Raw genomic sequence first — 24686 nt, 5'->3', positions numbered from 1 at the left:
ATTGTGGCCGCTAGGTGGTAGCTCTGCACCAGGATTTCCTCCTCCCAGGTCGTCGAAACAACAAACCGAACTACGGAGCAAGCGGGGTGAGAGAACGTCCGAAACCGCCTCTGACCGCGACTTTTAAACTCTTTTTTACTGAATTGTTGTGGGATTCAGACGGAGGCTGTATAATAATAGTTGAAAGTTACGATTCTACCGGGATTACATTTTACAACAAGGTAAGTTAGCTATAAAATGGCGGAGAGCTATCTGGAAGTTAGTTGATTTGTATTTTGCTAGCCATCTCGCTAGCCTGGCTAGCTCTGGATGAGCCCTGAGCGCGGATGTCTGCCTGAACCAAGTCGCTTGGTTAGCTCGCGGTACATGGCTAGTTCGGTTGTTAGCGCGCTAACGACCAGGAATTTTGGCATACGACTGCAAAATATTTCCTTCTCAACTGAAAGAAAGGCTTAATAGTTTGAAACCACTTATTTACACTTTGCATATTTGTAAACAAAGTGTTAGTTGCTTATGCAATACGGTGCTGGAACTCCCGAGGCAAGATGGAGGACGCAAGGACGTGCTGTTTTTTTTAGGTACGTTAGCAGTAGCAGTTAGCATTGCTAACCATTGGGAGTTATTCTCAGCCATTTGATTTCAGCATATCCAATGTGGCTACTTGCTTCTCCTGCTATGTGAGCACAGCCTGCCCCTCTTTTGCAGACGGAAGATCGTCCCTGTGTTTGGAAATAGCAGTGCCGAGCGTTATTGTGTGGTGCTAACGTTAGCTTGCGATGGTACAGTACTGCTTGCGTTGTTTTGTTATTATGTACCAACTATGATAGCGTGAGTAAATGCTAACACTTTCTTCATCTGGTGCCTGATATTTGATGAAAACGTACTGTACAAGTGTGTCGTCTTGCGTGTTCTGTAATTTGCTCTTTGTTTGAGTCTTATAAGTGCACGCTCACTTTAACAAATTTCGTTTAGCTGACGCCGACGAACGACGCTAAATCCTCGGTTGCTTAGCTTGTGGCGCTAGCACCAGCAGCGCACCGGTGTCAATTTTGACAGGAGCCGCCACAGAGTATGGTTATGTCGGCGTTGTTGGAGGAAGCTGAGCCGGTACTTTTTGGCATCGTTTAGTTGCAGGAATGCTCAAAGTTAGGCTTGACAATTTTGTCATATTTAAAATCGTATGGTCTTGCCTCACAGTCACAAGTTTATGAGATACACGGCTCGATTTGGCGCCACTTTTCTGTCTACACCCATAGATTCCCGTCGTCTTGTCGCACAATCACTATTAAGGTTTCGGGTCTGACACATTTAGTTTAGCTTATAAATACCAAATTTAAGATTAAACTCAATACCACATTCAATTAATACAGAGTATATCGTACGTGTCTACGTCAGTGGGATGTTTGCTCATGTTCGGAATTTTATCTATTTTACCATAGACTTGTCTGTAAAAGATGCCAATATGGCACATGTGGGTCACCATTTGCCAGAGCATCGTCAAGGATAGGATTCCAAGACTTACAGACTGAATATAGTTACATTAAAATCCTGTTGTAATTGAAAACCTATGAATACATATTTATGCAATAACTACGCGTGCTGGGATTAAAATGTGCAGCTACTGTACCCCGAATGAATAAGAGGGAGTTAATGTTAGCCCTTTCAGTTAAGAACAGTTGTTCCTGGCATTTATAATGACATGTGTGGCCGTTGAGGAGGCATTTACCTGTGTTATGAATTGTGGACAAAGTAAGAATCGGAAGGAAAATGGAATGGTTACACTCCCCTTTGATGTTGATGCTTTTAATTTACACATCACAACCATGGAATAGTTTCTCTGTGGCCTGCGGTATCTTGTTGATGTTGATACTGTTTTTTCATTGGTTGAAATGCGAGTGGGGCGTATAGGGCAATGCCATATTTGGTCGTTGAGGAAGACACTCTAATCTGTGTTGCATGACGTTGCCTGTAAACCAAGGGAAACAGAGAAAGAGAGGGAACCAATGGCTAGACACGGGCGTGTGACATAAACATTCGTATCCGCCCCCGTTACCATGTGAAGCCATTTTTTCCCCCTATGAATGGCATCAAACTAACAGTCCAGCATTAGAATAAAATTGAGACATTGGTAAGAGTGGCAATGAAAGCGATTGGGGGTTCTATGAAGGTTCTATAATCAAACTGGCAAAATAATTTAAATTACCTGTCACTCCTTTTTTTCTGAACATATTCTGTTAGCTTCGGGCAGATGTTAGAGAGTGCGCATAAGAAAAACCAACTGTTTTAAGCTCTCCTTTATTCTGTCACTCTGCTCAACAAGAACATGGGTTAATTTCTGTCATGTTCTTAAGCACCGTCACTTTACTCATGTACATTTTGCAAAGTGGTATCTTGTTTGTTTTGGATTCTTTTTTACCTGGACTACTAGTTTTTAAGTTGGTGCAATATTATCTTTATATTTTGTTTTTTATTCAGTTATTTATTTTATATGCATTATGTTCTCGTTCGTGCTGTTTATGTATTGCTGTGTTCTGCATCCACGGTAGCACTTTCCTGTGGGGAAAAGCACATTTGATTTGAACGTTTGCTCACTGTAGAGGAAGAAGGAACAGGCTGTGTTTGCTACAGTTTTATCATTTATTGATTCTGTTAAAATTTGCTTGAAATGTGCAATGTGTCTGCATGTGTAGTCTTCTAATTTGCCCTTTTTTCGTATGCTAGGTCACATGCAACTTCCCCTATCGTGAATTTCCTGAGAATCTCAATCCAGTCATAAGTTGAAGTTATCCAGAAGATGTTACAGAAATGATAGCAGCACCAGAAATACCAACAGAGTTCTCCTTTACTCAGTAAGTTTATGCCCACCCTTGTTATTGACTGTTGAACTCCAGGCTGATATGCATTTTTATACTAATTTGGTCTTGTGTCAATCAGGGATACAGATACTCGATTCTCATCAGACACAGACTTCTCAGAGGATCCTGATGGAAGGGGTGCACACACAACTAAAGGAAAGGTATGAAAAAGCACAAATGGCTACAATGACCTGGTATGGCCTGTGGCATCCTGTGTACACAATTTAATATTGAGGCCTCTTTTGCAGTTATTTATGATGTGTATCAAATAACTAAAGTAGTTTTTTGTTATCTCTGATTATTCTTATTCAGTATCTCCTTTGTTTCAGGGTGGAAAGAAGGGGAAGAAGGCAGCAGGGGAGAGAGGCAAAGGGGGGAAGGGAGCAGGTCGGTTAAATGGCCACCACCAGGAGAATGGCATGGAAAATATGATGCTGTTTGAGGTGGTGAAGCTGGGCAGGAGTGCAATGCAGGTATGAATGGAGATGTATAATATTACAGTGCTTTGCATGTTTTTTCCCCCCACCCCATTTAAAGTAAATAAATGATTGTTTAATGTATAATTCAAAATGCATCTATTTCATTCTCCCTGCAGTCTGTCGTTGATGACTGGATTGAGTCTTACAAACATGACAGAGATGTTGCGCTTCTCGATCTCATCAATTTCTTCATCCAGTGCTCAGGGTGTAAAGGTGTGTACCATAATGGTGTTTGAGTCTCCTTACCTTGTAATTGGTTTGGTACTCTTTACTCCCAGAGTTTGTCTCCTTAACCACTGAGTAAATTACCTTCTGCCTAATCACTCTGTGCTTACCAGGTGTGGTCAGTGGAGAAATGTTCCGCAACATGCAGAACTCCGAGATCATCCGACGAATGACAGAGGAATTTGATGAGGTAATTTTTCTTTATCCTGTGCCGTCATTAACGTATTCAGTGTAAACCCCATAGTGTCATTTAAGATTATATATAATAATATAATTTTAGCTGTTAAGAACAGTAAAACTTGCCAACATGTTACAGACTTGGTTATGGTATCACATTTAAGTAGCATATCATAATTTAATTTACTGATGGTTTTCCCTCTGTGGACTCTAGGACAGCGGTGATTATCCTCTAACCATAGCTGGGCCCCAATGGAAGAAGTTTAAATCAAGCTTTTGTGAATTCATTGCCGTGCTTGTGCGCCAGTGTCAGTACAGTATCATCTATGATGAGTACATGATGGACACAGTCATCTCTCTTCTCACCGGACTATCGGACTCCCAAGTTCGAGCCTTCCGACACACCTCAACACTGGCAGGTAAGATGAACTATCTCTGTGTTTAGGTGTGCGAGTGTGGGTAAGTGATACATTTAAATGTTAGGGTTGACTCAGGCCACATCCATACAACTCTGTTTTCTTATAAAAAGGCATACATTTTACATAAGCTTTCCATATTACCATGCTGTTTGGAGCCCCAAAAACGGGAATTCATAAATATTTGTTGATATCTGAAAGCTCCGAAGCTGCATTGTAGAATAGATGGGTAAAACAGAGACCTTTGGAAACAATGATGCAGTTACCTGCATTCATGAAAAGCTCTGTTTACACTTGCGCTCACTTCATCATTGCTCGAATAATAAAAAAAAAAATTGTTCAACGTTTTACTATTGTCATTTCTCTTTAGTAACACTCTGAAACTAAGCAAACAACTGCAGATGAAAGAATCAACTTCCTGTTACCAGCATGCACATGCCCACTGTACCTGTAAGGTCATGTGATCACACACGACCTTTGCTGAAACAAGATTGTTAATAGTGATTAGAACTCCCAGCTGTGTAGAAGTCACCTGACAGCAGTGAATGCAAAAGTGTTTAGCACCAAATATTGGTGTAAGTTTTTTTTTGTCCATGCCGTTTTAATTGGCTGTGTAATAAAAAAAAAAAGTGGTCATATGATACACATGAAATTTGTTAGCATAGAAGCAGATGCATTCTGAAATGGAGCTAAAATGCTTGCTCTGGATGTAGATCATGTTTTGGCCTGAAACACAAGTTTTAAGTGAAAATGTAGTAGCATGGATGTAGCCTTTACGATAATCAATGTGATCTTAAGAGTGAAGAGTTAAATTAGCATGGTGGGAAAAGTACCAAGGCTGATTATGATCTTAATATTGGCACTTTTACACATTTCAAGAGCTCTTTTCTTAAAGGGTGGAGGGAGGATAATTGGGTAGGTTTTAATTGAACAGTGAAACTATGGCTATTTCACAACTTTTTTTAGTACTTTATTTTGTCTTTCTTTTTGTTTTTTCACTGTAATGTTTTAATTTGTTAACGTAATTTTGAATGATTCAAAGACCAAATTAATATATATACACAAGTAGAGCAAGATTTTGAGTTTGTCTAATTGACCCTTTGTGTTTTTATAGCACATGCTTGATGTGCACATGGGTGTCATGGTTTGTAATATAGTGTAGGTAGATTTACCCATTAAACTGTTGGCACATCGTGTTCTGTGTAATAACAAGAAGCATGCAGACTACACAGCAGTAGCATCATATGTTTTACAACAGTCATTAATAGTACAGGTGGGAGGAGTAACTACAAGAACACATGTGCATTGCTGTCTGTGCCTGAAACCACTTATGTCATCTTTACCTGTCCATGATTATGGGAGATATGTTTTTGTTGTGCCTATGTGTTGGTCACTGCCGTTCAAGGCAACCAGTTTTGTCAGATCACGCAAAGCCATTTGAGACAGCTGGTAATCTCTTGAGTAATGATTCTAACCGCACGTTTAAGTGTACGTAAATGCAACAATCGAGGTTAACTGAAATTGAAATACACTAAGTATATGGCATTTGGTGACTCAAATGAATTCTGATATAGCCATGGTCCGTTTGTCAAAAACAGGTTATTCTTAATATGAAATATATTAAATGTGACCTTTTTCATCATGCAGTAAAGATACACTTTGTGTTGACAACCATGTGTCCTATTTATGTGCCTTGTCATATAAATTCACACACCATACCAGTTTTATCACATTAATCAGTTGGTGTTTTCTGTGTTTTTTTTTTTCTATATGTTGCGTGTTCTTTTGACAGCCATGAAGCTGATGACAGCCCTGGTGAATGTAGCTCTAAATCTGAGCATCAACATGGACAACACCCAGCGCCAGTATGAGGCAGAGAGGAATAAAGCTGTGCCCAAAAGGGCCAATGATAGGCTAGAGCTGCTCCTGCAGAAACGCAAAGAGGTAAGAGTAACCACATGGCTGCCTTTGTTTGAAAATATTCTTGTTTTCATTTTAGACAGCATGCATATTAAATGAATCAAATTGTAACTGAATTTTAGAATATTTGAGCAGTGGTGTGTTTATATATTGGGTTCATCAGTCAATGTTTTAAGTTGTCAACTCTTGTTTTCTTTTGCAAAAAGTTGTGATACAGAAAGCAAAAATAACACATATGATCTGCATCACAACTTTTTGTGCAAAACTCATAAACTGAAGGAGTCTAAGAAAGAGTTCACAACTGTGAAAACATAGTTCTAAACTCTTTCTTAGACTCCTTCAGTTTATGAGTTTTGCTTTTTATAGCCTCAGTTGCTGGACAAGACAATAGTGCAGTATTTTGTATGCCCGAAGACAATGTTAGTAGATGGAACCCCCAACATCTTTGCACACAGACCAAACAACCAACATAAGATTTCCTAAACTCATCAAACTCTGGTTGATGGAGAATATAGTTCTGCCCTTGTCACTGCAAAAGCCTTGCTATAGTACAGGGGGGAAGGAATTGGTTTCACTGATATTGTTGTAGCTGAGAAGCTGGTTTTTAGTGCTCAAGATAGCAGTAGTGACATCAGATGAGAACAAAATAATGAATCAGTGATGTTGGTTAAAAACATTTTTGTTTCATTCTTTAGCAGTGTTCTTATGTAATTACTGATTAAATTTATAATCATATGTTAACAGCGAGGAAGGCAACCTCAAACATATCTGCAGCCCTTTTTTTGCAAAAGTAAAAAAGTGTCTGTAAAACTTAAAATCCAGTTTATATCTGCAGCCCTTTTTTTTACAAAAGTAAAAAAAGTGGCTGTAAAACTTATTTTTGCAGTCAGGCTTGAATACCAGCAGTTCTAATCTGTTTTTGTAGTTTTGCCGATGTCTTTTATTATTTATACAGCACTGTACTTTCTCAGTCACTTTATTGGAACACATTCAGAAAATACAGGAAACATATATGCAGTTTATAATAAATAAGTATTTAGTGTGACCTACCCTTATACTTGAGCAATTTCATGATCCTAGCTCTCTTAAAACTGAAAAACTGCAGTGGGACCCAGACTAATGTTGCTGGTAAAAACAGTGTTTATCCTACAATATCATATCAAAAATAACTGCCATGAATAAGGTCAGTTTCACCAGGTTTGTTCAAGAGGTGATTGAATAAACATATAATTTAATGATAGTTCATCACAAATGCCATTTTGGCAGCTCCAGTTTTATAAGAATTACTGCAAGAATCAGCAAAAATTCCATCTACCGTGTTACCCAGTCAAGCCAATTAAAGTCTGCACTGTCGAGTTAAAAACTACTTCTGCTTAAGTCTGTGCCGTTCATTTTATAAATGAATCACCTCTCTCCATGCTGGACTGTTAGTGTTGTGTTGTATGTTATTCAGGTTGCATTGTCCACTAGGTTACATAACAGAGTCCCACAGGGCATCCATCTGTTATTTAATCATGCAGCCACACCGCAGCATGGTGGCAGTGTTCCTTGTCACACACTTCTAGTAAAGTTAATGCCTCCTGGTTACCTCTATAGCATTCTAGCCAGGTCAGATTTATGCTCATGTTTTTTTTCTGTTCTTAATTTCAGCTCCAAGAAAATCAAGATGAGATTGAAAACATGATGAATGCAATCTTCAAAGGAGTGTTTGTTCACAGATATCGGTATGACTACATAATCCATCAAAAGTGTTGAGTTTTGATACATATTTCATACTTCTGCTATTGAAAACTCTCATAATTGTCTACTGTTTTATTGTTTCAACAGTGACTCAATAGCAGAAATCAGGGCAATCTGTATAGAAGAGATTGGCGTGTGGATGAAACTCTATAGCGATGCCTTTCTCAATGACAGCTACCTGAAATATGTGGGATGGACAATGCATGATAAGGTGAGTTAGAGGACATTAATGCACCCATCACCCATCATAAGAGTTTTTACATTGTTTTCATGATTTGACCCCTTCTCGGCACCCCGGGCATGCACAGACTCAGCCAGCTCAACCATTGCAGTAACACGAAACTGGACTGGCAGCCAGGTGGTTTGTTTTAATAGTTGTGGACACACAAATGTGACACCGACACTAGCTAACATATATGGAAAAATGAAACAAATCTAATGTTCCATATCCGCTATACAGAAACAGAGCAACCTCCACACCCACCTTTTGCTGTCTCTCCATCATGGTCCAGCTACAGGAACGGTCACTGTTTCAACCAATGACTAATTTGCTCAGAAATAATTTAAAAAACAGGATTTTGTATCCACACTTTTGTTCTGTTTACTCTTGTTTACTTGGTGACAAAGTGCTCTCCACTTCTCTTTTTCAGCAAGGTGAGGTCCGTCTCAAGTGTCTGACAGCTCTGCAGGGTCTCTACCACAACAGAGAGCTCAATGCAAGATTGGAACTTTTCACCAGTCGATTCAAGGTCAGCACCACCTGCTGGGCAACTTAGACACGACAACACAAACTTAATTGTTTCTCACTCTGTCACTGCAACAAACTGAATAACTTAATCGACTTATAGCTACATTTTACCCTGTATTCAGATTACTCATTTTAGCCCATGGACTAAATAAATCTCTTCTCTCTCACTCAGGATCGTATCGTCTCCATGACTCTTGACAAAGAGTATGATGTTGCTGTTCAGGCAATTAAGCTACTCACACTTGTCCTGAAGTAAGTCTTGGATCCATGAGGACACATCAGAACATGGGATGTTATAATTCTACTGTAAATGTTGACTGACCATTTGTTTTTTGTCTCTGCAGCAGTACAGAGGAAGTGTTGACCTCTGAAGACTGTGAGAGTGTCTATCACTTGGTCTACTCTGCACACAGGCCAGTCGCTATTGCAGCAGGAGAATTCCTCTTTAAGAAGTATGCCTGGCATGAATTTATCAGTGAATAGTAGCTAGAGTTCGACACCAAACTGTTTTCAGACATATTGATATAGAGGCAGGTTCATTTACAAGAAGTAAGACACACTCAATACCTCTGTGTATAAAGTCAACATTGTAGTGACACTATTTTGTTTCTCAGTTTAAGCCTAACAATAATTGTTTACTGCTCACCTACAATATGAGTATGTTGGTTTTGTTTTTTGTGACTTTCTACTGCTTTGTGGCTGGTAGATTATGCAAGAGTTGCCTTTGCTTGCTACCAAACTAATGATTAATACTCTTGAAGATTGTTCAGCCATCGGGAACCGGAGGAGGATGGTGCCCCCAAGAGAAGAGGCAGACAAAGCCCCAATGCCAACCTCATTAAGACCACTGTCTTCTTCTTCCTGGAGAGTGAGGTACATCATCATAGTTTCTTCTCTCCCCAGACAAAAGGGGACATTTCTGTCTTTCTTTGTGGGTATGTAAGCTGACCGAGTGATCTGTCCTTCATTCTCTCTTGTTAGCTCCATGAGCATGCAGCCTACCTAGTGGATTCCCTCTGGGAATGTGGTGCAGAGCTACTGAAGGACTGGGAGTGTATGATCAGCTTACTGCTAGATGAACCTTTACCAGGAGAGGAAGGTATGATGAAAAAATGTCTCCATGACAGCTAATGACTCTATGACCTAAAATGTGTGCTACAACATATTAGTCTAACATACTATTTTTGTCCAGATCATATTCATTTGCAGTGTTGTTACCTCTTGCAATAGAGTAAAAAAAACAAGTATCTGCTGGAATAAATATAAATTTGGATATTGTCAACCTAATGGTTTTGTTAGTTTCAACTGATTTCAGGGATGTTTACCTCGATTGTTATTAAAGTGTTTGTTTGTTTTTGTAGCTCTTACAGACAGACAAGAGACAGCGTTGATTGAAATCATGCTGTGCACTGTACGCCAAGCTGCTGAATGCCACCCACCTGTTGGAAGAGGCACAGGGAAGAGGGTAAAAGCAACTAGTATAATCTTTTTCCCTATATGTTTGTTGAACATTGATCACATGATGAGTAACTTTATAGCTGACTTGGTTTAAGCTCATCCCTTTGCTTTTTATCATCCCATCCACTTGTTTTCTGGAACTGACTGATACATGACTAAACTGCACAAATAGTGCATTTTAGTCATAATATGCAGACGGTTTATTAACAGGGATTTTCAGAATGAACTATTGCATTTTCTATAGCTGACATTTTGAGGGCTTCACAAGCTATTAGTTATTGCAGTCTTGATATAAGTTGAGCTGTTATTTATTTATCATTAGTTTTACTTGATGGATTTTGCTTTGGCTCTGTTTTAAAATGGTTGTTATGGAGTCTGTTCCTTCTGTTCAATTAAAAACAAATTGTTCTGGATCATTTATGTTATCTAATAATAATAATAATATGTAACAATAATAATAAAAAACTAAGATAAACATGGAAATAAAATACATTGAGTCATGGTCAGGGCAAAAATTAAACTTAATAAAAGAAAAAGCAGTCCAGCATTGTATTTTTTGTTTAAAAGCAACCTTGTAGTAAGGATAAGCATACGATTTGTTGCTTTTTGATCAGGTGATGACAGCGAAAGAGAAGAAGACTCAGTTGGATGACAGAACAAGAATGACGGAGCTGTTTGCTGTGGCATTGCCCCCTCTACTGGCCAAGGTTTGTTAAATCCACTCAGTCAGTCCTTTTTAAAAAATTCACTTTTTGTTTTGTTTTTTCACAATCAGAATCTGATTCAATTGAATTGTTTGTTGTGCAGTACGCTGTGGATTCTGAGAAGGTGACCAACTTGTTGCAGCTGCCTCAGTTTTTCGACCTGGAAATTTTTACAACGGGGCGTCTGGAGAAGGTATAGCGGTCACCGGGCGACAATATTTAAAAGACAAAAAAGATTTACCCGAACCTGAAATCTAAATTCTTTGTTTTTGTGTAATTCTTTCCCTCAAACCCAGCACCTAGAGTCCCTGCTGCGTCAGATCAAGGAAATTGTGGAGAAGCACACAGACACTGAGGTTTTGGAGGCTTGCTCTAAGACTTACCATGCCCTTTGTAACGAGGAGTTCACTATCTTTAATCGGGTGGACATTGCCCGCTCCCAGCTGCTAGATGAGCTGGTTGACAAGTTCAGCAGGCTACTGGAGGATTTTCTACAAGAGGTGGGAGTGATGTGTGTGTGTTTGCTGGCCATAAATATGTTTATGACATTGATTAACTTGTTTCTTCTGATCACAATTGGCTATCCGCGGTTTATATGGAATAAACATAATGGACCTCCTTCAGTTTTCTTGCTTTTAGCCTGATATTGCATTATAAAATGCAAAATGGCTATAGGATTTCAATTGTGTTCCTTCTCATGGTCTCCTAGACAGTTAATACATTTGTCAAATGAAATTTGAGTTGTATAATTTCTCTTTTCAGGGGGAAGATGCTGATGAAGATGATGCATATCAGGTTTTGTCAACTCTAAAGAGGATCACAGCATTTCACAAGTAAGACGTTTCTTTTGAAATGTGTATTAACTGACATGTCCACTTAAAAAACTAATTGCTTGTGTTTGCAGATCTAACCGTGATTTATTTTTTCTTGTTTTTATCTGTTGCAGTGCTCATGATCTGTCTGGGTGGGATCTTTTTACAAGTAACTTCAAGCTCCTCAACACAGGCATAGAGAACGGAGATATGCCAGAGCAGGTCGATATATGAACCTCTTCAACTTGTAGTTCTATGATTCAACATCAGACTTTTGGAGGTGCAACCAAATATTGACCTGTGTTTACGTCTTTCTCTTGTGAGCAGATAGTCATCCACTCGCTGCAGTGTACCCACTATGTGATCTTATGGCATCTGGCCAAGATATCTGAGGGCAGCTCCAGGAAGGTGAGCCATGTTTACTGTACGGTTAACTGTACTACTGTTTACTGTACTAATGATTATTTTAATGCACAGTCGTTTTTTTATCCCCAAATATTTACTCTGTTTGATTTGTAAAACGTTGAAAATGTCCATCAATGACCATCGTTTCTTCTTAATGAAATATTATTGAACTGTAACCACTGATGTATATTCACATTGTCCAACCATTGTGGTTTATTTTGAGTTGTTGGGGAGGAAAATGATAACAATTATGAAGCTGGAATCAGAAAACTTGCCATTTGTATGTATTGATAAATCATCAGTCAAAACAATTGCTATTAAGACATTAATCCATTCATCGTTATTGACTTAGTTCACAGTCTTACTGTTTTGACGACTCAAATATATGATGTTTAATTAAATTCTAACGCTCTCTTGAATCAGGATGACATGGTGACTCTGAGGAAGCAGATGAGGGCATTCTGTATGATGTGTCAGCGCTACCTCACCAATGTCAACACTTCTGTGAAAGAACAGGTAAGAGATATGACGGTCTATGTGTAGCAGTAGTAGCTGCTTAAAAGCAAGAGCATAGAATATAAATTGGAGATGAATAACAATTGGACAATATGTTAAATATGTTAAAACCTTGGAACTCGGTAAAAGGGATGTTTTCACATCAGAAATTGACTTCACTGCATACAGTCTACCTGCTCGGTTCATGAATGAATAAAAAGTTCATGATGGTGTGTAACGATAAAGCTATCTGCACCTCCCAAATGATGTCAGACTTTAACAAATCCACCAAATCCCTTGTTGTACTTGTGCTTACTGAGCGTTGCTTTCTGTCTTTTTTCTGTCCTCCCACAGGCCTTCACCATCCTGTGTGATCTCCTGCTCATCTTCAGCCACCAGATGGTGTCCGGAGGCAGAGAACACCTGGAGCCTCTTGTCTATTCCCCCGAGGACTCACTGCAGTCCGAGCTACTCTCCTTCATCCTGAATCATGTCTTCATAGACCAGGACGATGACACAAATAGCACAGGTACAAATGCAAATGTGCCGGTCAAGAAGCTCATTTAGCTTCTGCTCTCTCCAATGCACAAGGTGAACAAGTAGAGGACAGTTTCCTAACTCCAATTTCACTCTTCAGATGGGCAACAGGACGATGAGGCCGTCAAGATTGAAGCTCTGCACAAGAGAAGAAACCTCCTGGCTGCCTACTGTAAACTGATCATCTACTGTGTGGTCGAGATGAAAACGGGGGCTGATATCTTTAAACAGTACATGCGGGTAAGATGAGTGTACATGTAAATCTGCTCATGTATACAGAGACATGCATTACAGTTTTTTTTCAATGGCTCAGTTATTTATTTACTTTATTTGCAGTATTACAATGATTATGGTGACATCATCAAAGAGACAATGAGTAAGACTCGGCAAATAGACAAGATTCAGTGTGCCAAGACACTCATTCTCAGTCTGCAGCAGGTCAGTGCATACACACTTTCTCTCACATCATAGTCACATCCTATTTGTAAGAGATAGTTCATCTAGTGTTTCCCTTTTCTGTCTGTCTCTTTCAGCTGTTTAATGAAATGCTGTCTGAACTGGGTCATGGGTTCGATCGTTCCGCCTCTTCATTCTGTGGAATTAAAGAGTTGGCCCGTCGTTTTTCTCTAACGTTTGGTCTGGACCAAGTCAAAACCAGAGATGCCATTGCTATGCTACACAAGTAAGGTTTCATTCTGTTATGGTTATCTTGCGTTGGTCTTCTTAGATTTCGGTACTTGTGTTTGGAAGCTGTCATGCCAGAAAGACACTCTTGAATACTGTGTTTGATTTAGTGTGCACATGATTTTAGAAAAATATGTCACATGTAACATCAGACTTTTTTTACGCTCATCAAGAGCTTTAAAAAGAGCTATAAACCAAAGATATGGGTCTGTTATACACCACGTAAGAAACACACACATGAAACAAGTGCGTGCAACACCAGCATTCGTAATTCTGTTGTTGCACTATTGAGTTTTCCCAGTGGCAATGGAAGATCTACTGTCTTGACCTTTTGTGGGTGATACACATTTGATTTTGAGTTATTAAATTATTATCTCAGTCAGGTGTGTGCACATTTACAATGTTTGCATGGCTTTTTCCTGGGGTTTTCCCAGTATGCTCACAGCCTGTATGAAGTTTGCATTGCAATATGCCATTTGAGCAGCAGTCTTTTGGGTAATTCTGCCTTCTTTCCATCGAGGTTGTAATATTTTTATTGTTAAACAAGTGAGTTAATAACCTCTCTTTCAAGTTAGAGTTAACCGGCAGCATCACAAGTTTTAAAACAGGACAGTAGAAAAATACCAGGTCTTGATGTTGAATATAAAAATGATGGTGTGTAATTTGTGACTGTTTCACAGTTTACATTATAGCTGGTGTGTTGTCACATAAATTACGTCCAATTTATTCAAGATTGTGTTGTAAACTCAACTATTCCTTGCTGAGCATAACATAGCAATATATGTTATCCAAAATCCTCTTATAAAAGTGGTCTCTTAAGACTATCGTGGTTTATAGCACCTACTTTAGTTTTTATGGCAGTGAAACAATTTTATTTCACAGCTCACTATGTGCTTATTAATTCTCTCTTATTAATTCTCCCTCTTTCTCTCTCTCTCTCCCTCTCTCACTCTCTCACTCTCTCTCCCCCCAGAGATGGTATTGAGTTTGCGTTTAAGGACCCCAGTCCCCAGGGGGAAGGAGGTCCTCCCCTCAATTTGGCTTTCTTAGATATCCTCAGCGAGTTCTCCTCCAAACTTATGAGACAAGACAAGAGGACTGTGTAAGTGTTTTCTTGCTTCCGTGGTTGGCAGGTTTCAGTGCAACAGGTGCTGGTGACAACTGGTGCAACTGGTGTTTCTGATGTGCAAGTTGTTGCCATGAGGCTTTTTAACCACCTGTTGGAATTTGCACCTGGTTATATTTGTAACATTTGTTCTTTAAATGCATGGATGCATGAGTTTATTCATATTTTCTGTGTGTGACCTCCCTCCTCTCCCAGCCACATGTACCTGGAGCGCTTCATGACGTTCCAGATGGCACTGCAGCGAGAGGACTGTTGGCTCCCCCTCATCTCCTACAGGAATTCCCTGCAGGCTGGTGGTGATGACGATACCATGTCGGTGATGAGTGGCTATTCCAGCAGAGGCTCCTCCATTCGCTCCAAGAAGAGCAAGCCTCCTTCTGTAACAGCTGGAACGTCAGCAGCCAAGAGGAAGCTCCCTGAAGGTACAGCACTTGGAAATCAACAATTTAATATTTCATTGTTTAATATATATTAAGCTTTTCCATTTCCTTGTAAAAGAAATTTGATGTAATTTTTTGGGGCTGCAGACATTTTTAGTTAACCTTCCATATTTCATGGATTAATTCTGTTTTCATTCGCTTGACTCGGCAACTAATTAAGATAGATTTTGGTGGTCAATATGCAATGTCAGCATGACATTGGATTTGCGCCAAGTCTAACCTAGTATTTCAGGAATGCCAGGGGGTCTTTCATTAAATCTGGCACGAACATACACTCGGCCTCAGTGACATACTGGGTCGAAACCAAAGGTCACCACAACCTTACGAAACGTGTTTTGGCCATAATTTAAGAAATAACGTGTGTATCCATCAACTGCTGTCAACTGAATATTGGGAGTAAGTTCACCGAGTTAGGCAGTAGGTGGCGCCAAAGTACACGTCACCACTGGATGATTGTCAACTGACGACTTGATAAAGACCTTCAATAGCTGTTTGTTGTTGCTTCTGTTCATTATTGTAATAATATTTGTTGTTTGTCCAAAGTTTAGGAATGTTGTGTTTCCTTCTCAGTCCACACAAACATCCTCTTTTATTTGCTAAAGTTTCCATTACACTTATTTGTGTCTACCTTTTTTATTCATTTGCCAACCTCTCCACCCCCCTGAAGTCAAATTTTGTTTATTGCCATTCAGATGTATTTATGCACAAATCTAAAATGAGCGTTAAATCAGGCTGTTTTTTGTTTTTTTTTTAAATTGTTTGAGTGTGTTTTAATACTGTAAGTAAAAATAAACCATCGTGTCTTCATGTGAAACATATATTCTATAGCCTAGTCAAGTCATGATATTACAAAAGTGGTGTCGGAGCCCAGATTAACCCAGATGTGTTTCTAGCAGCCTGGCTCAGCCAGCAGAGCTGATGGGTGAGGAGATTAAACAGCAGATGGTATGATGGAGACCAACCAATCCTCACTATACACAGTCACAAGTATACAGGCACAGTGAAGTGTGTGTGTGTATTTGCTGAAGACCTTTTTAATGACGAAGTGTAACTATAGTGTGACAAAATGCCGTTCTTGGTGTAGAAGTAGTAATGAGCCAGCCTGTCACTGAAGTGCAGTCGAAATGAAATGGTTCCTTTAAGTGTTAGTAGTTGTGACACCTTTTTGTTAATATCTAAGGTTCAGATTTCACAGTCAGGATTATTTCTGGCACGCACTTTTGCACTATGAATTGCAAATGTTTCAGCTGTAAAAGAGCAAATCTCTGGATACAATGATTGGATGCTACTCCTACATGAACAGTATTCCACATCCTTTGAGAAAACATTTAATTTGAGTTTGGAAATACTACTCCCATATTCCAACCTCATTTTAGAATTCTTCAGAAAACCAAAAGTGAAACCCAGCCTCCAGTGTAAAGAAGCATTTGGTGGTTTTGTTAGAGTACCAAGTTACAGTCCTACATTTGATCACAGTCATATTTTGAACCTCAACATAGTTCAAACTTAAATTTACAACACATGTGCAGATGCTTATCACAGATTTCCCTCACAAGTTGTTTGTCTTGACACTTTTCCCTTTCAGAGGAGAGCAGCAGCAGCAGTGAAGTGTGGCAGCAGAGCATGCAGACCCCGGTCATGATGCCATCGCCCCACCTCACCTCTACTGCCATGCGAGACCCTAAGAGGGGCCGTGATGACAGCTTCATGGGAGTCTATCCCCTCCCTCACGACCAGCAGCAGCCCCACCAACACACACAACACCATCAACAGACGCCTCAGCATCACCAGACACCCATGGATTACAAGTAAGATGAATTTCAGTTACTGTTGTAACTGCTCAATACACACAAGGTATTTTATACAAAATTAATTCAATCTAGTTTTAATTAAGTCCCCGACTTAACATCCAGAATTTACCACAATTGTCATTGCCTTTAAAATACAACAAAATATGGTCTTAGTAGGGATGGGACAATGTGTCCACTGTGTCCACTGCACTGAGTCATTTCAAAGACATAATTCTCCAAGTGTAACAAATATTGTTCTCCCAAAAAGAAGAAACAAACAGCTCAAACATGACTCGGCTAAAATGCTTTTGCTGATTGTATTTGTATTTTACAGTCTGCACAGTGAAGCATAAGATGTATAGGATTTTTGGATTTTATCGATTCAGTGATTTTGAAGCGATACTGATTCCCATCCCTGTCATATAGTGCGTGTATGTGTGTATATATATATATGTATATATATATATATATGTGTGTGTGTATATATATATGTGTATATATGTGTATATATGTGTATATATATATGTATATATATATGTATATATATATGTATGTATATATGTATGTATATATATGTATGTATGTATGTATGTATATATATATGTATATGTGTATATATGTATGTATATATATATAAATATATTTATATATATATATATGTGTATATATGTGTATGTATGTGTATGTGTGTATGTATGTGTATATATATGTATATATATGTGTATATATATATATGTGTATATATATATATATATATATATATAGTGTATATGGAAATGGACATAGTAAGTGCATAAAAATGTCAGTTTTGTAAATTATGTTCCCATTTAGAGGACAATAGACAAAAACACTTGGCACATGTGTAGTTTAGTGTGATTGACAGCTAGTCCAATCTGTGTCCTTTTTTTTCTTGGTGACATTAGTAAAATTGCAAAAACTGTCTGGTGTGTGTGCGCGTGCGTGCATGTGTCAGTCGGAAGTGCATTTTTGTTAAAGGTTACTGTTGAATGTGTCTCAGGTTTGAGGTGTTCAGACTATCCACTGCAATTCTTTATGGTCTGGTGTGCTGCAGCTGTGGTAGTGAACAACAGCAACATGTCAGTCTGGGCTTAGGTTTCATTACTCTTTTCATTTTTAGTGCAAAATGAAATAATGAAACCAAATACTATTAAAAATTAAACTTCAACTTAGTTCCCTAAGCCTCAAAAAACAAAGCTGTAACATCTTTAGAAAAAATGTATACTTGTCTGATGTATTTATTTATATAAAGTCATGTTTACTTTGGCGTTATTAGTCCAGCTCTCTTGTTCACACCATTAAACTTCTAAAGCACTGAATATTGTGCCAGAACACACACAAATTACTTCCCTAATTTTACAGTCCTGTATTAAATTTTCTTCTCATTTGCTGGTTAGTCCATCATCATTTCCAAAACTCTTTGATGGCCATTTACTAAAACATCTGTTATTCCTTTGCATTCTAATACTTCCTGCCACAAAACTTTATACATTTGACCAGACCTAGATTGAGGTCCAACATTCAGATTGCTGTATCACTTATTCTCAAAGAATGGAATCAGAGGACTGGAATATGAGCCATGATACATTAGAACAGGGTTCACAGGAGTTTCCTTTTTGTGTGCAATTAATTTAAATGGTAGCAAAATACTTGCCCTTTCCAGTCTGCCAAGTGTTGGCTCAACTGGGACTGAAACTGACGAGTTTATTTGTCCAACCTGACTCTCATCTGTGTGAGGCCAGTGGGTTATCTGCTCACATCTTTATGGTTTCTCTAGTTAGGTCACCAAGCGCATGGATAAACAAACGTCTAATTACTCATGTGCTTTTAGTTCCCAGGTCACGTGGATGCTGGCTCAGAGACAGGAAGAGGCACGCCAGCAGCAGGAACGAGCCATGAACTACGCCAAGCTCAGAAACAACCTGCAGCACGCCATGTAAGACACAAACACCCTCTGCACTTAAATCATGTAACTGAAAAGATATGATTACTCTGTGATCACTAACGGTTTTCTTTCTTTCTTTGTAGTCGTCGCGGCACAGGGCTTATGGAGGAAGATGAAGAGCCAATAGTGGAAGACGTCATGATGTCATCTGAGGGTCGCATGGATGACCTCAATGAAGGCATGGACTTTGACACCATGGACATTGATCTGGTGAGATATACATGTAACTAATTAAACCAACATGTTTTGTTTTTTCAAGTCCTTTCTCTGAAGGCTGACGTTCTGTTTTTATATGAATATCAGTAAATCTTGGTGTGTTTTTTTTCTTTCATTCTTCTGCTGTCTTTTTCTCCGCTCTTAGTATCCGCCATATCATTCTTTAGTATCAAAGGTAGCTCATGTTTGTGTCTGTAAAGTGGTGGAGATCAGGCATTAGACAATGAAATTGAGGTCCCACTAAATCGAATGATATGTTAATAATTTGTAAATATCATTGACGGCAGGTCAGTTTATTTTTCAGTGTCTCGAGTAAGAAACTCTTGTTTGTCTTATTTTTTACGGCCAATGACCCAACCTAATCTAATCTCTCCTCGCCGGTCAAACACACAAAAACCCATTGTCCTCTCATTAGGGGTGCAAGAAAAAAAATCAATACAGCAATTTATCAGCATTTTTAAACACGCTGTTGCTCATCCTGTCACGGCTGCAATAGCAGATACTGGATTCCTGTAAACGGTGCGCTTATAATTAAACCTCACTTTGACCTGTCACAGCTGAACGTAAATGATTATTCCTCCTGGCTCAGGTTTGGTATGAAAGTAAATAATAGCACTTCGGAACATATAGCGACCAGGATGAAGAAAATATAGAATAATATGTTTTATAAAAAATGGCATAATCAGAAAACAGATATTCCGGAATAAAAAAAAATGTATAAAATGAATGACATTTACTATATTAAAAATCAAAGAAAACTGCATATTTTTTATGTATTAGTTTTTCAGTGAAGTTTTTGCAATATATCCCAATATACTGTAATACGTTGTACCGCTGCCCCTGTATCACAATATGTATCGTACATGCACCTACTCTTCATAGTTGGACTTGTCATTGTCAACTTTATTCATATAGTGCATTTAAAACAACCTTGAAATGCTGCGTAGGCACAACAAATACATGGCAGCACAGGAGCAAACAACACTGTCAGAAAACCCCCCTGAAGTTCTTACTCTCTTCAGCAGACAGACATAGCTCAGTATTGCATTGGTAGATTCAACTTTAGCTGTGCATATTCCCACAATGGGCAGGCAGACCACAGCATAATACTTGAACTCCCTGTCATTTTGGATGTGCATGAGAGTCAAGTGCGTGCATGTTCACTGGGCAATTACAATAATCAATCCCCTCAGCCTGAACTCCACCTTCTGCCATCCCCTGCTGCCACAGATAAAATCTAATTCTGTGAGAAACACTGATGTGCTCTGTTGACAGCGCCTTGACACTGTTGATACAACACGTGGCAACGTGATTCTTATTTGAGCGTTCACGCCAACACCACAGAACCATGTATGATGTGGGAAGCCAGAACTCAATTTTATCCAAGACAAATGTCTGTTTTGGATGCTTACACTTGTGCTGTACTCTGAGAAAGGCTCTAAATGTCATGTTGAATCAACCAGAAAATTGAACAACTGCCCTAGTTCCTTTTGAATCCACTCTGTTCGCTGCGTGGGTGATAAATTCTTTCAAAATTGAGCCACGAGGGTTCAATGTTACAAATATCTGCTAAAATGAGTAATCCTTTCTTTATTATGGTAATACATAATGCAAAAGTCTGTGTCTGTGTTGTCTGCCTTTTGATATGGTTCAAACCCATTTTTAGTGTAAGCAGAAATGGAAACATTAATTGGTCGTCTGCTCAAGCGGCTGTGTTGGCAAAAAAGGTTAATGGAGTATCTGCTCTAAACACTTCCTCTTTTTCCTCCAGCCACCCTCCAAGAATCGTCGTGAGAGATCTGAGCTCAAGCCAGACTTCTTTGACCCTGCTTCTATCATGGATGAATCGGTGAGGAGCTTCTTGACTATTTAGCCTTTTCTAATCTCGTGTACTCAAACAATCCAATGGAGTGCAACAAACAAATTCCAAAACACGGTTGCAGATTCCAGGTGTGTTTGCGTGATGGCCAGCTGCAGATGGTTGAGTGGAACAGGGAGAGTAATCATGACATGTAGTCTCCTCAAACTAAAATTAGCGATACGTCTATGAGGTTAAATGGAAGATAGGTGGCTTGCAATCAGCCTTACATGGATCACTTGCAAGCATGTTGTATTTGCGGCGCTGAATGAGACAGTAAAACATTGAGACAACTTCAGCAGACCAGGCTGAATGCGCAGCAGCCAAATGCTACATTTCATAGTGGTTGCAAAGCTGCCATTTTTGTCTGCATAAACATGCCAAATGTTATTTATTTCAGAGTGTACCGCCAGCCTTAAATTCTTCAATATGTCCCAGCTTTAATAAAAGCAAGTGATTTGCCTTAGGGGTTTCTTCTTATTCTGTGCTTGGAAATGCAAGGATCTTAAGACGCCACCTCAATATAGAGAAGCCTTTGGGTGTTTTCTGTCAGGTTTAAATCACTTAATTGTCATAAATGTATCAAAGCCTTCTCTAAGCTACGTTACAAAGCAGCACACCTGGCTGCACAGCTGTTGACGTCGCTGCAGAAATTTAGAATTTAGAAACAGACAAAGTCAAACACACTCAACACAGTAGGATTTTAGAAACAGACAGTAATTGTTACAGTGAGCAGATTGAAGTTAATGACTAGATGACTTTCTCCCAATGACACTTTGGCAACAACTGCAGTAATGATTCACGTACTCAGGTGACACCCTGCCTTTAGGAGACCAAACCTGTATTTTTATAGTCGCATATAAACTTGACAGGTTCACCTCGTTATCTTCTCACTTTATCCTTAGCTCTTCATTACACAAACTTCTTCATTCATGTATGTTTTCATGCTATACGTGTGCAAGGGTTTTTCAGTATCAGTATGCATCAGTGAGACTTCATTGGTTCAAATAGAAATTGCTTTACATGATAAAGTCTGTGCTGCTCTCAGGTCTTCAGGGAAACTGTTCTATAAATGTGGGCCATAGTAACTAAAAGTTGCTTCACTCTAAGTTTTAGTTTTCACTCTCGAGATAATTAAAGGACCAGAACCAGAAAACCTGAAGTTTCTCAAAGGTTCATAGTGTAAAAGCAAATTAAGAGCTTTAAATAAGAGCTTTAAAAACCAGTAAAGGGACCTACTTCAGGATTGGTGTGATGTGTGTTCGCTTCCTGGTCTTAATCAGCAGACGAACTGCTTAGATCTGTAGTAGCTGTAAATAATATATGTTCTTCTTTTGAAGACCAGGAAGCAGAGCATTGCAATAGTCAATCCTACAGGAGATGAAAACATGAATTAACGTCTATGCATGGGCTTGATTTGTCATATTAAAACGTTTGTTTTTGTTTGTTTCCTCTAGGTTCTTGGAGTGTCCATGTTTTAAGCTAGTATCCAGATGATTTCGACGCTGGGATGATGGAAGAGGCGCTTTGTATTTAAAGAGAATTTTAGATGCGAACACAGAAGCGTTTTCTCTAAGAAAAAGCGAAAACAAGACAAAAAAAATTTCTGGCTTGTACTCCACGTGGACCAATGACAGCCCCACACTCAGTGTTGCTTGCTCAGAGAGGACTTTGTTTCAAATATTTACTTTTATAATCTTGGGTAAGCTCTTCCTGTTCAGAAATAGTGTAACAGGCCACTTCCAAACCTATTAGAAATGAGACGTGTCTGAAGAAAAATCCATATAGTTTTGTTTTTTTTGTTTTTTTTGTTTTTTTGTTTGTTTTTTTTAAAGCCCCCTTTCTTTTTTCATCGGGGATGAATTGGTGTGTTTAACTTAAGAAACATTTTTTTGTTCATGTCTAACCCTTTTTACAACTGTAGTAAGTTACCAGGTGTGAAGTAGTAATTTATAAACAGACTGTAGTAGCTTGCTTGTACTGTGTTAGCCAATTGGATGGAGGTCTTTATGTTTCTGTGCTCTTTCTTTTATCCTCCCTCTGTTTAAGTTTCTTCTCCGTTGCTGGGCCCGAGTTGAGGTCCCGATAACCACTGGTGGTTAAGATGGTGAACTGTCACATAGAATCAGTCAGGATTTCTTTTTCATGTAAAGATTCCCAGAGTCCATTCAATGCTCCTCGCTGTTAAGCAGTAAGTAGTAGAGCTTATCCTCAAACTGAATCACCTACTGGGGACACGTTTCCCCCAACAATGAGCAGAGTTTAATCCCAGTAGCGCCACTGTGTGGGCTCTGGAAGAAAGCAGCCCGGTCAAAGAAAATCGCGTTTTTTTTTTCCTCTTAAAATCCAGCAGCATAATGTTGACATGGGTAACTCTACATTTTAAATAAAAGATATATATGAATCGGTGCTGATTTTATATATATATATGTGCTTTTGGTTTTTCTTATTTTCAACTTTTCAACCTGCAGTCACAAAGTTTGAGAAATGTGTAAGTAAAATAAAAAAAATTAAAGCATGTGAAGCCATGCATCAAGGACGATTTTTAAATTTGTATTTTTATTTTTTGGTTTATTTTTTTCTTCCCCTCTCCTTTTTGTCTTGATAATGTCTTCGGGTTTCTACCTTTTTTCCTACATGTAAATTAGTTTGGATAAAACTAATGAAAAGACTTGTGAAATTCAGCTTTAAGGTTTTCTCAACACAAAAAAGTCCTGTCACATGATACTTAAAGGTTTCAAATGTGTATGGTAGTCATTCAGACAATACTGAAGATGAGAATAATTCAGCAGCGTTGTGGCAGCTAGACAGAGCTTAGATTTTGACATATATTTGTCACACAAGTTTTAATGAAATGTTTTGTCTACTGAGGTTTTTTATTTTGTAGTCATTCCATGCTTAAGCCTTAAACATGCTTGTGAAGGTCACCTTCTCTCACAGTAATCTTCCATGTCCGAGGATCAGTCATGTTAAAGGTGGATAATTGGCTTCTTAGAACATGAAACATGAGGTGGTCAGATGTAATGTGATAAAGTAGATGAACAGCCTATATGTGTTTTGCCTAATTATTTTATGTAAGTAAAAGAGAAAATTCTTTTAAGGAAAAAGTACTGTTTATTGTTTGTTACTTACCACTACATTGGTATAAATTCTTATTAGATCATGTGTATATATACAAAATTTAATTTCTTTCCTTCCTTTTGGCCATTTTAAGTGTTTGTTTTTTTCTTTTTTCCATGCACTCTTGCCTACACTCTAAGTTGTTGTCTATTATCCCATCCTCTTCCAGTCACTCTGTTTTCTGATTTGTACTTGTCTGAAGACAGTAACTTTTGAATAAAAATCAACACATTTCATCGGTGTTACTTTTTACTGACCACACTGAATTCACTATGGTTAACATGGGGTTTCTTAGGTCTCGCATGGTCTATTGGTCTCTTCTTTTCCTTTTTCACACAATGCAATTAATGGTAAAAATCCAATTTTAGTTTTCGTGGTATTCACCCAGATTGTGTCCAGCGTTAAGCACAAGGGGGCGGCAGAGTCTCAGGCAGATACCTCTCCTCACATGTAGTATGAATCCTTTTCACTCTAAAAGGGCTGTGGAAATGTATTCTCTCTACATATCCAACGCGCAC

The 24686-nt window shown here is 38.7% G+C and overlaps 1 protein-coding gene across 3 annotated transcripts; it reads left to right on the top strand.

Moving 5' to 3' along the window:
- Positions 1-24: 24 nt before the first annotated feature.
- stag2b (stromal antigen 2b) lies at positions 25-24404 on the top strand. 3 transcript variants are annotated; one of them, XM_044040119.1, is made up of 34 exons: positions 25-86; positions 2722-2849; positions 2935-3016; positions 3185-3328; positions 3451-3547; positions 3673-3749; positions 3951-4155; positions 5945-6096; positions 7723-7796; positions 7900-8023; positions 8463-8561; positions 8733-8812; positions 8905-9012; positions 9322-9433; positions 9542-9659; positions 9922-10025; positions 10633-10725; positions 10826-10915; positions 11019-11222; positions 11485-11555; positions 11669-11756; positions 11862-11942; positions 12363-12455; positions 12789-12963; positions 13072-13211; positions 13308-13409; positions 13505-13653; positions 14629-14757; positions 14977-15203; positions 16807-17029; positions 18861-18965; positions 19058-19184; positions 20962-21039; positions 22506-24404. In XM_044040119.1, the coding sequence occupies exons 2-34, from the start codon at positions 2806-2808 to the stop codon at positions 22527-22529; spliced, it is 3819 nt and encodes a 1272-aa protein (XP_043896054.1). In that variant the 5' UTR covers positions 25-86; positions 2722-2805; the 3' UTR covers positions 22530-24404. The 3 variants fall into 3 exon arrangements, with proteins under 3 accessions (XP_043896054.1, XP_043896053.1, XP_043896055.1); XM_044040118.1 differs by having other exon boundaries at positions 37-221; XM_044040120.1 differs by lacking the exon at positions 25-86 and adding an exon at positions 376-578.
- The last annotated feature ends 282 nt before the right edge of the window (positions 24405-24686 follow it).

Source organism: Solea senegalensis, linkage group LG12 (assembly GCF_019176455.1).
Source record: "Solea senegalensis isolate Sse05_10M linkage group LG12, IFAPA_SoseM_1, whole genome shotgun sequence".
Lineage (NCBI taxonomy): Eukaryota > Metazoa > Chordata > Actinopteri > Pleuronectiformes > Soleidae > Solea > Solea senegalensis.
This window is presented reverse-complemented; position numbering and strand designations above follow the sequence as displayed.

Excerpts from the sequence above, each read along its gene's own strand:
- stag2b (XM_044040119.1), top strand. The coding sequence starts at position 2,806 with ATGATAGCAGCACCAGAAATACCAACAGAGTTCTCCTTTACTCA. Across the intron at positions 3,548-3,672 it reads CCAGTGCTCAGGGTGTAAAG|GTGTGGTCAGTGGAGAAATG; the intron begins GTGTGTACCATA and ends TGTGCTTACCAG. Across the intron at positions 17,030-18,860 it reads CAGACACCCATGGATTACAA|TTCCCAGGTCACGTGGATGC; the intron begins GTAAGATGAATT and ends ATGTGCTTTTAG.